This window comes from Heliangelus exortis, chromosome 22, assembly GCF_036169615.1.
Source record: "Heliangelus exortis chromosome 22, bHelExo1.hap1, whole genome shotgun sequence".
NCBI lineage: Eukaryota > Metazoa > Chordata > Aves > Apodiformes > Trochilidae > Heliangelus > Heliangelus exortis.
Window position 1 is genome coordinate 8,040,882 of NC_092443.1, and position 12,922 is coordinate 8,053,803.

General features: G+C 41.6%; 1 protein-coding gene across 9 annotated transcripts in view; it reads right to left on the bottom strand.

Moving 5' to 3' along the window:
- CNTRL (centriolin) overlaps positions 1–12,922 on the bottom strand; it is a 30,601-nt gene that overhangs the window by 781 nt on the left and 16,898 nt on the right. For all 9 annotated transcript variants that reach the window (XM_071766343.1, XM_071766337.1, XM_071766342.1 and 6 more), the window contains 23 exons: positions 12,293–12,409; positions 11,756–11,900; positions 11,456–11,595; positions 10,771–10,961; positions 10,236–10,542; positions 9,228–9,433; positions 8,856–9,048; positions 8,380–8,510; positions 8,096–8,236; positions 7,854–7,980; positions 7,207–7,371; positions 6,285–6,444; positions 5,478–5,593; positions 4,305–4,522; positions 3,745–3,902; positions 3,411–3,484; positions 3,034–3,222; positions 2,620–2,845; positions 2,108–2,313; positions 1,668–1,808; positions 1,007–1,279; positions 834–896; positions 146–349 (listed from right to left, as the gene is read on the bottom strand). In XM_071766343.1, the coding sequence (XP_071622444.1) occupies positions 146–349; positions 834–896; positions 1,007–1,279; positions 1,668–1,808; positions 2,108–2,313; positions 2,620–2,845; positions 3,034–3,222; positions 3,411–3,484; positions 3,745–3,902; positions 4,305–4,522; positions 5,478–5,593; positions 6,285–6,444; positions 7,207–7,371; positions 7,854–7,980; positions 8,096–8,236; positions 8,380–8,510; positions 8,856–9,048; positions 9,228–9,433; positions 10,236–10,542; positions 10,771–10,961; positions 11,456–11,595; positions 11,756–11,900; positions 12,293–12,409 (3,891 nt within the window). The remainder of the gene's footprint in view (positions 1–145; positions 350–833; positions 897–1,006; positions 1,280–1,667; positions 1,809–2,107; positions 2,314–2,619; positions 2,846–3,033; positions 3,223–3,410; positions 3,485–3,744; positions 3,903–4,304; positions 4,523–5,477; positions 5,594–6,284; positions 6,445–7,206; positions 7,372–7,853; positions 7,981–8,095; positions 8,237–8,379; positions 8,511–8,855; positions 9,049–9,227; positions 9,434–10,235; positions 10,543–10,770; positions 10,962–11,455; positions 11,596–11,755; positions 11,901–12,292; positions 12,410–12,922) is intronic.

Sequence of the window (12,922 nt, forward strand, 5' to 3'; positions counted from 1 at the left end):
CATTAAGTGCACAGTATGATCACCTCAGCTTCAGAAACCCCTGCAGTACCTCTAAGAGGGTGAGCAGATGGCTGTACCATAGATAGATTACCAGTGAGCTAAAAATTATTAAAATCTAGAATTCCTGTACACAGTTGAGTATTACCTGTGTTTCTCTTAAATTCAGGGCATCGTGGAAGGACACCAGACTTGAGCTTTGGGTCAGAAGCAGGGAATCTGAAGCAGTGCTGCTGACCAGGTCATCCAGAGCATCCACCTGGAGCTTCAGGCTGTGCAGGGTGCCCTCTGTCTGCTGCTTCCCTCTGATCAACACCTCCACTTGCTTGGACAGGCACTGCTGGAGCTGAGCCTAAACACAGGTTAGATCCAGTTAGAGCCAGTTCCAGGGGCAGTTTCAGGACTGGAGTTTAAGTTTGCTGACCTTAAAGTCAGGCCATAAGGGGTGTGATGAGTCTCAAACCAGAAGCAGATGGCAGTGGGCTTGTGAATTATTTTTAAATAGTTCACCTCCTCCCAAGGCAGTAATAAACTCATTTTTATAGTCACTTTATCACATAAAGTGATTGCAGGTGCTCCTGAACTGTAATTCATCATGGTGCTAATTTACCACAGAATGATGTCAATGAGGAAATCTTGCTGGAATACTCAAAAATCCAATTAACCATTAGAATTAGCAGTTGCTAGGCTTGCTTCTACCCTTCCCACCCAAAGACACTCTGATCAGGTACAGAGCAGCCAGAGCTGGAGAAGATTCCCTGTACTCCTGGGTCCCTCAGATTATTTTTAGGAGGGACCCAGTGGACACATTGATGCAACAGGAAGAGCTTTGTCACCTTCAGCCTATCCTCCTGGTGCTGCAGCCGTTCCCGCAGAGCCTCTCCACGCCACTGCTCATCCTTTTGGAAACAAAAAAAGCACTTTCAGCAACAGTGTCACAGCTCAAGGTACCACCACTGCCCCGGGCAGCTGTAGCAGGAGCCACAGCCACTTTTTGAAACCATTTTACCATTAGGAAGACTTGAGAAAAATCCAATTTTTCTTTCAATGCCAGAAGCCTTCTGTCAGCAGCAGCAAACACACCAGTCTCCAAGTTACCAGACTGACACTGCAGCCCACCCTGAGCTTCAGATGATGCTTCCAAACCTTCTGATGGTTGCAGAGAGCAGAGGGTTGAAGATTTAAACCCTGCCCTGATTTCATCTTCAACCTCCAGTTTAAGCAATGTTGCTGTGTTCTGGATTTCCCTTTGCCACTTTTCCAGGTCTTCCTGAGCTTTAACCTGCACCACAGAACAGTCTCATCACTTGGCTGCATTGCAAATGCAACAGAGGGATTTTTCTGTATCATTTTCTGTATAATTGACCAAGTTTCATTTCTGAAATGTGGCCTGGAGAGCTGAGGGAGGGAATCCTGCTCTGGAGCTCAGCAGCCCTGCACTGGGAACTCCTGCATGACTGGAGCTGCTCTCTTCATTTTTAAACCAGGAGCTGCCTGATCCTACTGCAAACTTCCCCTAGATTGGAGAAAACCTACCTGGCAATTTGAAGTAGGTCTATTTCTAACTGTGATAGATAGGGCAGACAGGAGCACAACCCAGTACAACATAAACTTGTCTGGAGGACCTGGCTTTCCCTCAAACCCATCTGTATTTGGCCCCTCAGTTCTACCTGGGTTTGGAGATCCCTGTAGTCCTGTTGGGTCTGGCCAAGGTCCTTCATATGGTGCTCAGCTTGTTCCTGGTTATTGTGTGCTGCTTGTTCTGCAGTTGCTACATCACTCTGCAAACAATTATTTTCATGCTTTTGTTCCTAAGAGGAGGCAGGAAGATTGCCTTTTACTGTGAGCATCCACTGCAGAAAAATGGATCAACAGAACCCACATAACACAATTTCTTAAGTTAAAAGGCAGAAACTGCATTGAATAGGAGTAACTAGAGCTGTCTGGCAGCACCATCTAGAAATATCTGAGTTTGGTTGCCTCATGTTCTGTCTAGTCATGAAATTAATGCATTACTTCATTCCTCCTATGAGAAAAATAGGTGTTCTATCACTTTGCTGCTTAAAAATAACTCAATTCCCCAGACAATCTCCCCTCAGCCAGGACTTACCTGCAGTTTTCTTTCAAGCTGCATCCTTTGCCTTTTCATGGCTTCTTTCAGACTCAGGATTCGTTTTTCAGCTTTTTTCCTCTCTGATGCAATCTGATCCTGGAGGTGCTTTAGCTCAGACTTGGAGGCTTCCAGTTCTTTGTGAAGAGACTGTATTTCTCTGGTTTTCTGTTGTAATTGTGATTCTTTTTCTGAGAGCTGTTGTTCTGTAATTAAAATTTTTTTTAAAACAATCCCAATTAGCAGAAAAATAAGTATCTTGGCATATTTCATACACATCAGATATTTGACAAACATTCATCTGCTGAGCAATGGTTTGTAAAAACACTGACACAAGGTGAGAGGGGACAGAACAATAGGATAACATTTCTGTTCTTTGGCAAGTTAATTTAAGGATACAGTCAATCCAGGTGCTGCATTAGAAACCAAGTGAGCTTAACAAAACCCTGCTTGATTTCATTAGATTTAGAACCCACAGACAATCACAATTTATTTGTGCAATCAAATCTTACTGCTTTTCCTGACAGTTTCTTCAAGTGCTGCACATCGGGACTCCTCCTTTTCCAGCTTCCCAAGGTTTTCTTCTGCCACTCTTATTTTTGCTATTGCCTGCTCCAGTTTCTTTTGTTTCTCTGTTAATTCCTTTTCCAAGTGTATTTTCTGATCTTTCACCTTAGCAGTGCATTCTTCCAGTTTTTTTCCTTCACGCTCTGCATTTTGCTTCAGCTGATGAAGAATCTGCCAAGAAAAAAACAAACCCACACAACAACCCCCCCTTTAAGCTTTAGGTGGTACCAACTCAGTGAGAACAGATCCCACCACCAAAAAACATTATAGGAATTAAAGCATGGTAGTGTTGAAAGAACTGCAGGGTTTGGACTGTTAGAGATCAGGAAAAAATTGAAGCAAGTCAGCAGACTCATTACCACTTCTTGTTTGGCCAGTTCTGTTTCCTTCTCTTTGATCTCTTTCTGGAGCTGCTGCAATTGGTTCTCCCTCTTTTTCTGTCTCTCCTGGCAATCCTTACGTTTCCTTAAATACTCCAGGATATCTTCTTTCAGGACTGCCTGCTCTCTTAGCAACTCATCTTGATGTCTTGTATTATTTTTCAAATCCTGCAATATAGAACATGAACTCAGGTGACAAAGAACTGGTGAGAGGAGCAGCTCTCTGGCTGAAAGGTTTGCATTGGAAAGACCACGACCCATCACCCCTGACCTCCTGTTTCAACCAGACACTGAGGGAATTAACAAAATAGGAACCACCAGATAAAGTTAGAAGACAAAAAAACCCCCAAACTAACCTGTTCTACCAGCTGAAGCTGTTGCCTGGAATCATTTAATTCTCTTTTCAGTGTTTCCAGTTCTTCCTTTTTTTCTAGAAAAATATTTGGTGACAAAAATTTCTCCATTAGCAAATTTGAAATGCCTATCTAAATAAAATAATCTGTTTTCACAAATAAAGAACAAGCAATAGACAAGTTTTCTAAAATTTCTATCTTTTCACCATGTTAAATACTTTCTGCCTGGAGATATTTGAGCATGTTAGATATTTAATATCACTCTGTACAGTTACAGTCTTTTAACACAAGTTCTCTTAAAATAGGTTACAGCTTAAAAGCAAAAATTAATCCTTACCTTGAAGGTCCTTTTGTACAACAATAATGTCTCCATTTAGTGATTTTTTATGGTTGTTCAGTAGGTCTACCTCCTGCTTCAGGTTTTTAACATCCAGTTCCATTTTTTCTACATTGGACAACACAGTTCTGCTGGTATCTTCAGTAGCTGTTAAATCTCTGTAAAATGTCAAGGTGTATTCTCAGCTTGTTGGCAGAACTTGGTGAGGACTCTAAAAAAGGCTGCATTTCAGTAAAGGTTTTCTTGGCTCATGGAGATGCCACCATGTAGCTGTGAGAGTGAAACAGCTGCCCCAAGACTCTGCACCTTGCTTTTTGTAATGCTTCTCATTGCATTGCCATGAAATAACAAATGCTGGTGCATTCATTAATTGCTGAATATTTCCTCTAAGTCTGCTATATACATGTTAAAGTAAAACCTCCAGAGGATACAAGAAATGGCATATTCTGAATAATTGGGCACCTCCCAGTTACAGCTAGATTTTATTTTCCATTATGACAAACAGACATTCAAGGCATTTCCCAGCACTTCTGATCTCTGCAGAATATTTCCCCTCCCACCTTCTAGCTTGTGACAACTTCTTTTCCAAAGCCTGACAGTTTTCTTCAAGCTTTTCCTTTTCCTTATTCAGAGACTCAATGGTGTTTTGCAGAGTGTGCATTTGAGAAACCAGATGTTGGTTCTTCTGTCTGTCTTTCTCAAGTAGTTGTTCCTGCCAATCCACTTCCCCTTGCTGACACTGAAATAATCTCTGAATCTTCTCCAGCTTTAACTTCTCCTACAAAAGAAGGCATTGTGAGCAGCACAGTTGTACAGTCAAGGAGCTCAACAAGTTACCAACATCTTTGGTGCAGTGGTTTAGAAAGGTTTCAGTCTGAGGGGTCACATGCAGCTCCTGCACTGTTACAGGGGGTAAGTGCCTGGGGGGCCAGATGGATCAGAGTGCAGTTATGAGGAAGCTGAGGGTGAACACAAGCACGAGGACTGGAAGACAGGGGTGCAATTCCTTGTTCCATCATAATTTAACCACCCTTTTTCCCCCAGCAGAGCAGCACATCCCCTCATGGCAGGATTTTCACAGAATCACCTCTTGAAGAGCTGCAGGATGCTCAGGTGACTTGAAGTGTGGTAACAGAAAGGTACCAAGCAGATCCCATGTTCTTTTCCCTGTCTGCACCGGGAGCAGCTGCTCATTCATGCTTAGAAATGCTCAGATTTTCTGGAGCTGCACACTGAGTCAGGGCAGGTCTGACCCAGCCATCCTGCAGCTGCCATCAGACTGCCCAAGGAATGCTGCTCACTGATCTCTGCCTCCTGGCAGCAAAGCTGAATTCCTCAAAAAGATAAGAGACTGGCTGAGCTTAAATACTTTCTTAATGGTAGAGAAGATCATCCAGCTGAGTTAATAAACTGCCTTCCACAGGTACTCTGTGCAAGTGAGGACAGAGAATCCAGATTAAAAAACTGGAAGCTAATGCCATGAAAACAATATTCATCCTTCTGCAGCCTCAGAAGAGCCTTCTGTCTTTTTGCCTTCTCTCCCTCACATGCACCAGAACAATTCCATTATTTTACAGGGATTATGCAGACTTAAGACTTTTCTTTGATAAGCTGAAATCAGACTGGAAAACGATGGATTTAAAGTGCAGGGACTTCTGTTACCCAGATTTTAACAGAAGCACAGAACATGCAGATCTCCCAGTCACTGTATTAACCACAGAAGAAATACTTACTTCTAGAATTGCAACCTGAGCCTTTTCTAGCTCATTGATTTTGTGGTCATGTTGTAGTTTCAAACCTTGAAGTTCATTATTTTCAAGCTCCAGCATTTCCAGAACATGTTTCAATTCTAGTAAGGTGAAAGAAACAGGTTATTACAAGCACAGCAAATGCCCTCCATTTGCAGAAAAGGTACCAAGGAAAAATTAAGAGCAAGTACAATGGTATCAAGCCTGTAAAAACTCTTCACATTCTCAACTGCTACGTCAGACACAGCAGCTTTTATCTGATAGGACTCCTGCTCTCTCTGCTCCCTAGGGAGCCAGTCTGGGACACAGTGGCTGGCTAAAAAACAACCCAAGAAAAAGTACTTTCAGAAAAAGTAAAACAGTTGCAAACTCCCACTGCTTATTCTCCCCACCATCTGATGGGATGTAGCTGCTTGGAAGGAGATTCCTCCATTTCCTCACAATGTCAAAATTCTTCTGTGAATGCAGCACAAAGAGCTGCTGCCTGCTGACCACACAGTGCTCCAACCTGAGCTGAACTCATCACCCCTCACAGGTGGTTTGTTCATCTTTCTCTCTGGCATGAAAAGCTCCCAAATACAGAGCAGCCCAAAGCTCTGCCTCAACCTCAGCCAAAGATGTCTCTCAGCTCTGTAGAAACTACAAGCACTGCAGGACTTTTTTCTTTGCAGTCATTCAGAGTATTTAAAAAGGAGTGAGGAACAGAAGGCTGCAGCAATGTGCAGTGAAGAACTTAGAATCCATTTCTTTCCAATCCACAGGAAATACTCTCTAGTAAAGCCAGGCAGATACCTGTCTTATGCCTGGTAATTTGTCCAAGTATTCCTTGAAGATTTTCCTCCTCTTTTCCAATATCCTTCTTTATGAATAAAAGCTGTGCTCTCCTCTCATTAATCTGGACATCCAGTTCTTTCCTCTCACCATTAAGCTCTTCCAGAAGTAGTTTTATTTCCTGTAGAAACAAATCAGTGTTCAAGGCATGCCACTATTTGCCATTTTAAATATAGCTTTCCTTTAAATAGAAGTTCTAAATATTTATAAAAGGAAGAGAGTCTGATAACCATGTTCTGGTCAATTTCATTCCAGAGTTTTCAGTTACAGTTAATGGTGCAACCAAACAGATAAAAAATGAAATATTTAGGTTACAGCCTTGCTTGCTGACAGTTTAATCTTGCAAATCTTGCAATTTTGATCTACAATTCTGACCATAACACCATCATTTAAGTTTACAATAGGGAGGCCATAAGACAGAAAAGCAGACCAGAAGCCCCACAATAAAACCCCACAAAGTATAATTAACCTTGAAACTCTGTTTTTATTTCCAAAGAAAGGAAGTACAGAATCCTTCCTAACTAAATGGGGACAGACAGCTGACTCATGCCAGCCTTGTTGTGTTTTGCACACACTGATCAGACTGATTTGCTTTAGCAGCTGCTTGACTCAGCAACAGCAAGTCATGCTGTTATTTATCTTGCAGAAATTATTTAATATAATTTAGCTCACAAGGGGCCAATTCTGTATGACTGGAACCAGGGAGTTCTACTTATTTGTGTACCTGGACCAAGCTCTTAGACACATAAAACTGCAGACTTGCTAGTTCTGTGTTGCAGCAGGTTTTGGGAGGTGATAGAAAGGAAAACTGATTTTGCAGCAACTTTATGGAATGTTTTTGATCCTTATTTTTTTGCTGCTATAGTGAACTGAGAACTCTTACTCTTATTTGGCACAGTTTTTCATTTGCTTCACTCTCTCCATCTCGAAGTACTTCTCTGAGGTCCCCTTTCTTTTGAGAAATAGAGTCTTGAAGAACTTGGAGCTCTTCCTTCCTTTGATTTAATTGCTTCTCCAGAAACAAGAGCTCTTGTTGCTGAGCAGTAACCTACAATGTAGAATTTTAACATCAGCAGCATGTGAAGGCTTTTCTTTTTCTAGATGCACACCTGCAGCACACTGTGCCCCTGCCAGAGAGGTTTCTTTGAGCCATGTAACACAAGGATCCCCTCAGAGCAGTGAACTTCATTTGCAAACCCTGTACAGCAAAGTTAATACTAAAGATTAAGCTCTGATCTAAACAGTGCAGTCCAGTGCCTCAGAGATTTAAGTTTCTTATTCAGAAATGCAGTAAGGATTGTCAAAGAGCTCTGCAATAGCATTTATTATGCAGAAACACCAGCATCATACTTAGTAAGAGACAAAACAGACACACACACACACACAAAGAATTCAAATTACCAATATTAAAATAAGCTTAAGAATTAAATCTGTCAGACAAGGCAGTTCAGAACTTAAGACTCTTCTCAGCTTTCACTTACATCAAAAACTACAAAATTCCTAGTCCAGAGTAAGTAAAATAAGCCTTACCTCATCTTTTAATCTTTCCAGTTCAGTTTTCTTGCCTTGAAGAAGGTTTTCAGCTTCTCTAAGGATTTGGAGGTGATGTTCTTCATTGCCTTCTGCAACTTTAACATCTCCTTGAAGCTTCTGAAGACTGACAGTGAGGATAACAACACAAATTACAAGAAATAATACCTTAGGCAGCAACTTATTGGAAGAGGACATCTGTCTTTTATCTAATACAGTTTTTGGAAATTAAACCCAGTTACCTTTCAGTCAGCATTTCCATCTTTTGGTTTAATGATTGGAACTCAGAGTCTCTTGCAGCCACCATTTTGTTGATTTCCTTCAAAACACCTTCTTGTTCCCTCTTCTGCTGTTCCAAATCCCTTGTATCTGCCTGTAATAACCTGAAGAAGCATTTATGCCTTTTCATATTAACACTTTAACAGCTCTCCCTCTCCAAAAGCACTCCCTTGATATTTAAAAGAATCTTTAAAATCTTTTTGTTCTTTTCATCCCCATTTGATACAAATCCAGGAGAAGAGTGTACCTGAATTGCTGATCTGCTTTCACAACTTTAATGGCCATTTCCTGAGCCCTTTGCTCAAGCTCCTTTGCCTCAGTTTCAGCACGGGACAAATGCTGCTTGGCATGATTGTACTTTTGGATAGTGTCTTTAGTCTAGAGTAAAAATTCAAGATTATTGAGACAATGCATTCCCATCTTATGCTTTCCATATCCAAAACCTGCACTAGTTAGCTGACTAAAGAGGACCCCTCCTGACTTTAATATTACACCTCACCTTTCCCCCACACAAACCAGAACCCTTTCTCCAGAAAAACTTCCCCCTCTTTGGCAGGCACTACCAACATTCTCTTTTAGCACAGGTTACCCCATGGCTTTATTTTCGAATAGAAGCATTTTAAGAGTGAAAGTGAAAATAAAACTTCTAAGACAAACTAAAATTCTCTGCCTAAAACCACCTGAACACAGCTCCCTCTGCACTAGAGTTAGGGCTTTGCTTACTTTCCCCCGTGTGCTCTCCAGTTCCACCTCAGCTTCTGCCAGCAGCTGATCTGCTGCTCTGAGCTCTGCTCGTCGCTTCAGAAGGGTCTTCTCTACACATTCAATTTCATCTGCAATATCTTCATGGTGCTTAAGAGATTTTTCTAACTGCAGTTCTGCTATAAGGTTGTCAGTGTATCCTTCAATAAAGTCCCTAAAAGGTCAAGCAGAAAGATACACAATTAAAATACAGAAAACCAGAGACACGGAGCCTCCTGAAGTTCCAGTCCGTTTACATTAATTGTGAATTAGTCAAAATTGACTTTTATTGGAAAAAAAGTTAAGGTATTTTTACCTGCTTCCTTTAAACACCTTCTAGCACAATATCCTTACCTGCGTTTATGCTTTTGAGCTGCTCTCTGTAGCTCTGCTAATTCATGCTCCAACTCTTCTCTCTCATGCAGAAGTCCCTCAATATTTTGATGCAGTTTTTCCACTTCCTTTTGCCATTTCTGCTCAGCTGCCTCTGACCATTTATCTTTGTATTTCCGAGACTTCAGATAACACACTGTGTCTTCCAGCCTGGACACTTCACTCTCCTACATACAAGAAATACACAACAAATCACCACCTGTTTTCTAGTTCAGTTCTCCTGAGACCCAGGAGCAGCTACAGACAGCAAAGCCCAAACTGTTAGCACTGGGACAACATTCTCACATAGAATCATAGAATCATAGAATCCTAGAATCATAGAATCCTAGAATCCTAGGGGTTGGAAGGGACCTGGAAAGATCATCTAGTCCAACCCCCCCTGCCAGAGCAGGGCCCCCTAGAGTACATCCCCTAGGAACGTGTCCAGGTGGGTTTTGAATGTCTCCAGTGAAGGAGACTCCACAACCCCCCTGGGCAGCCTGTTCCAGGGCTCTGTCACCCTTACAGTAAAAAAATTTTTTCTGATATTCAACTTGAACCTCCTATGCTCCAATTTACACCCATTACCCCTTGTCCTATCACTGGTCACCACTGAGAAAAGCCTAACTCCATCTCCCTGACACTCACCCCTTACATATTTGAAAACATTGATGAGGTCACCTCTCAGTCTCCTTTTCTCCAAACTAAAGAGCCCCAGCTCCCTCAGCCTTTCCTCATAAGGGAGATGTTCCACTCCCTTAATCATCTCAGTAGCTCTGCGCTGGACTCTTTCAAGCACTTCCCTGTCCTTCTTGAACTGAGGGGCCCAGAACTGGACACAATACTCCAGGTGTGGCCTCACCATGCAGAGCCCTCCTAGCAGAGATAAATTTTTTTGAAAAACTGGACTGATCTGCTCTGTGAAAAGCAGGTTTTTGTCTTTTTAGAGCTGCTGTGGTTAAAGCTGCACCTCCCAGCTCTGTATCTTACCAACTCATGATGTTCAGGCACATTGCAGTGAAGCATTCCAAGAGGGATGAGTGGGACAGTGAAGTGTGGAGGAAGAGGGCCATAAACAACCTGGGCTCCCAGAGGAGGGGGGCCATAGATGACAGATCCAGGAGCAATGGAACCTCCATTTCCTGCTGCAGGAGGAGGGCCATAAACCACCATTCCCTGGGGCACAGGGGCACCATCTGGGAGGACTGTGTAAATCACTGTGCCTGGGGGGGGCACAAAGGGAGGGTCTGTGGGTACATGAGTTTCTTCATTTCCTTGACTATCTTGTTTTGCTCTTCTATCTTTACCAAAAAGAAAGAAAGAAAAAGTTATTTTAAATCACTTTTCCAGTAAAAGGTATTCTTCCAGTGCACATTTCAAAATAGCACACTGCTTAAACTGAATGAGTTCAACAGTCATAAACATTTCTAATTCATTCATAAACAGAAAAAAATAAAGTCACTCTGAACTCCAAGCAAATCCATCTTTATTATACTCCAGAACGTTTTGAGAACACAAGACTGACTTACCTTTACCAGAACTGGCTTTGTACAACCTATTTCTGAGTGGTGAATAAACCCAACATCCTCCTGGATTGGGCAAGTCTTCCTTCCTGCCCTGCCTGTCCTGACCACACCCTCTCCTGGGTGGGGATGGCCCAGAACACTGTAAACAAACTCCAGAATCTTTTGTGCTCTGGGAAGCAGGAGTTGAAGCCTAAGGGGAAAAAAAAAAAAAAAAAAAAAAGAATGCATGTTAATCAGGAAATAACAAATCATGTAAAAGAAATGACTTGCTGTAAAAATGTTGTACATTTGTACATTCAAAGCACTGATTTTCCAAGAAGGGGCTACAGATACTCTGCTTTCCCTCACTTGCAAACATGAAGCTGCTTTAAAAAGGGTTTTAGATACATTTCACTAGGATTTCTCTTAAATTTAGACAAATGCTGCTTTGCAAGAAATGTTTGTCTGCAATGTCCCCTTATAAACCTTTACCCAAATGAATTTACAGTACTGCTCTATGAATAGTTGTCTACAAATCTTTTGTACACCAGATTCCTCTTCCTACCACACAGTAAGAGGCTTTGTCATTTATGTAAGTGTTGAAGTCTCTCTCTTAATATGCCAGCCACTATTTTTAAGTTCCTCTCTTAACTTGGACTTTTCTGTATCCAATGACTTTCCATGTACAGGATTTTTATTTCTGACCTGTGATGAGGGCATGTAATACCAGTATCCCCTTCTTCTCAGTGGATCTGCTATGCTGGTGATGTAATCATTCTGGTGGGAAAGCACATTCCTCAGTGCTGCAATTTCATCTTGTAAGTTGTCAATTTCATCTTTGTTATCTGTAAATTAATCACAGGCACATGAGGCACATTCTTCTAGAATAAACTTCCAGAGCTCTGAACACCTTCTCAAATCAAACAATGAGAAATCTGGAGAGAAAGTGAAGTCTCTTGCATCCATGTTTATGTGCAAGGAGTGGAGAGAAAACAGAGAGATTACCTGGCCCAGTGTTGTCCAGCAGCCACCTTAAACGTTCAAGTTCTGCTCTCTGATGCTCCACAGTTTCATGCAGTTTCTCAATTTCAAGCTTCAGAGTACTTGATGAAAGTGTCTTCTCCCCAGCTTTCTCCATTTCATGCTGAAGCTGTTTCAATAGAAGTTTAAAAGCAAAGCATTGAGTTTAGATTGTGTTCAAACCTTTTAAATGTGCCCATCCACCTCTACAAAAATGTTCATTCAGCAAAGTGCAGGATATAATTTGATGATGCAAAAAAATTGTTTCTGCCATCCCCTCGGTGCATGGCCATGGTCACACACAGGGAAGAGATCAAAGATTCCCTGAAAACTCAGCTGCTCCAGTCAGTGAGGTTTTCAGTTTGTTCTTTGGCAGATGTCAGGTGAGGAGGGGCTTGGGAAAACTTGAGGGAAAAGGGCAGGGCAGGCACCTATAAAGTGGCATTTTCAAAAACTCATTGAACAAATAGATTTAAGTATTTTATCCTCATAAGATACAGAGCAAACATCACTACAACCTACTTGTTCTTCCTTCTCTTTGAGGAGCTGTTGTAACAATTCTATTTCTGCTTCTGCTTTGGCAAGATCCTGGGCTGCACGAGCTGCCTCAGCACAGAACTCTTCAGCTTCCTCAATCTCCTAAAATTGAAATTTTAGTTTGAGCTTTAGTTTACAAAAATATTTCACAGGCTTGCAGCTGTCTCGTGCAGCTTTGGGAAAAGCTGACCAGTAAGAAGTATCAGCACTTGTCTGTTCTGAAATCCCAGAAACTGGCCAAGTTTATGGAAAATAATGTTTCTCCTTCAACTTTATGGTGTTTCTAGGAGGATATGCAAGTATGTAGCCAAAGTTTCTAAAAACTTGAAGTCTAAGAACAAACTTGAGTTGTCTCTTGTGCTGCTTTTCTATCGTGTGCAACAATGTATAATCTCGTTTGATTTTTAGTTAATAAGAGACTCAACTTGCTTCTTCCTCATTAACACTCAGCAAGTCCATACCCAGATTTACTCAGATATTCATCTGCTCCATTTCCAGCTGACACCACGTCCAAAGCAAGAGCTCCTGTACAGCAAATGATGCTTTGAAGCTCAGTTTGAAAAGCAACATGATTATGATGGCATTAGAAAGCACCACTTGTAGACAAGCAATTAA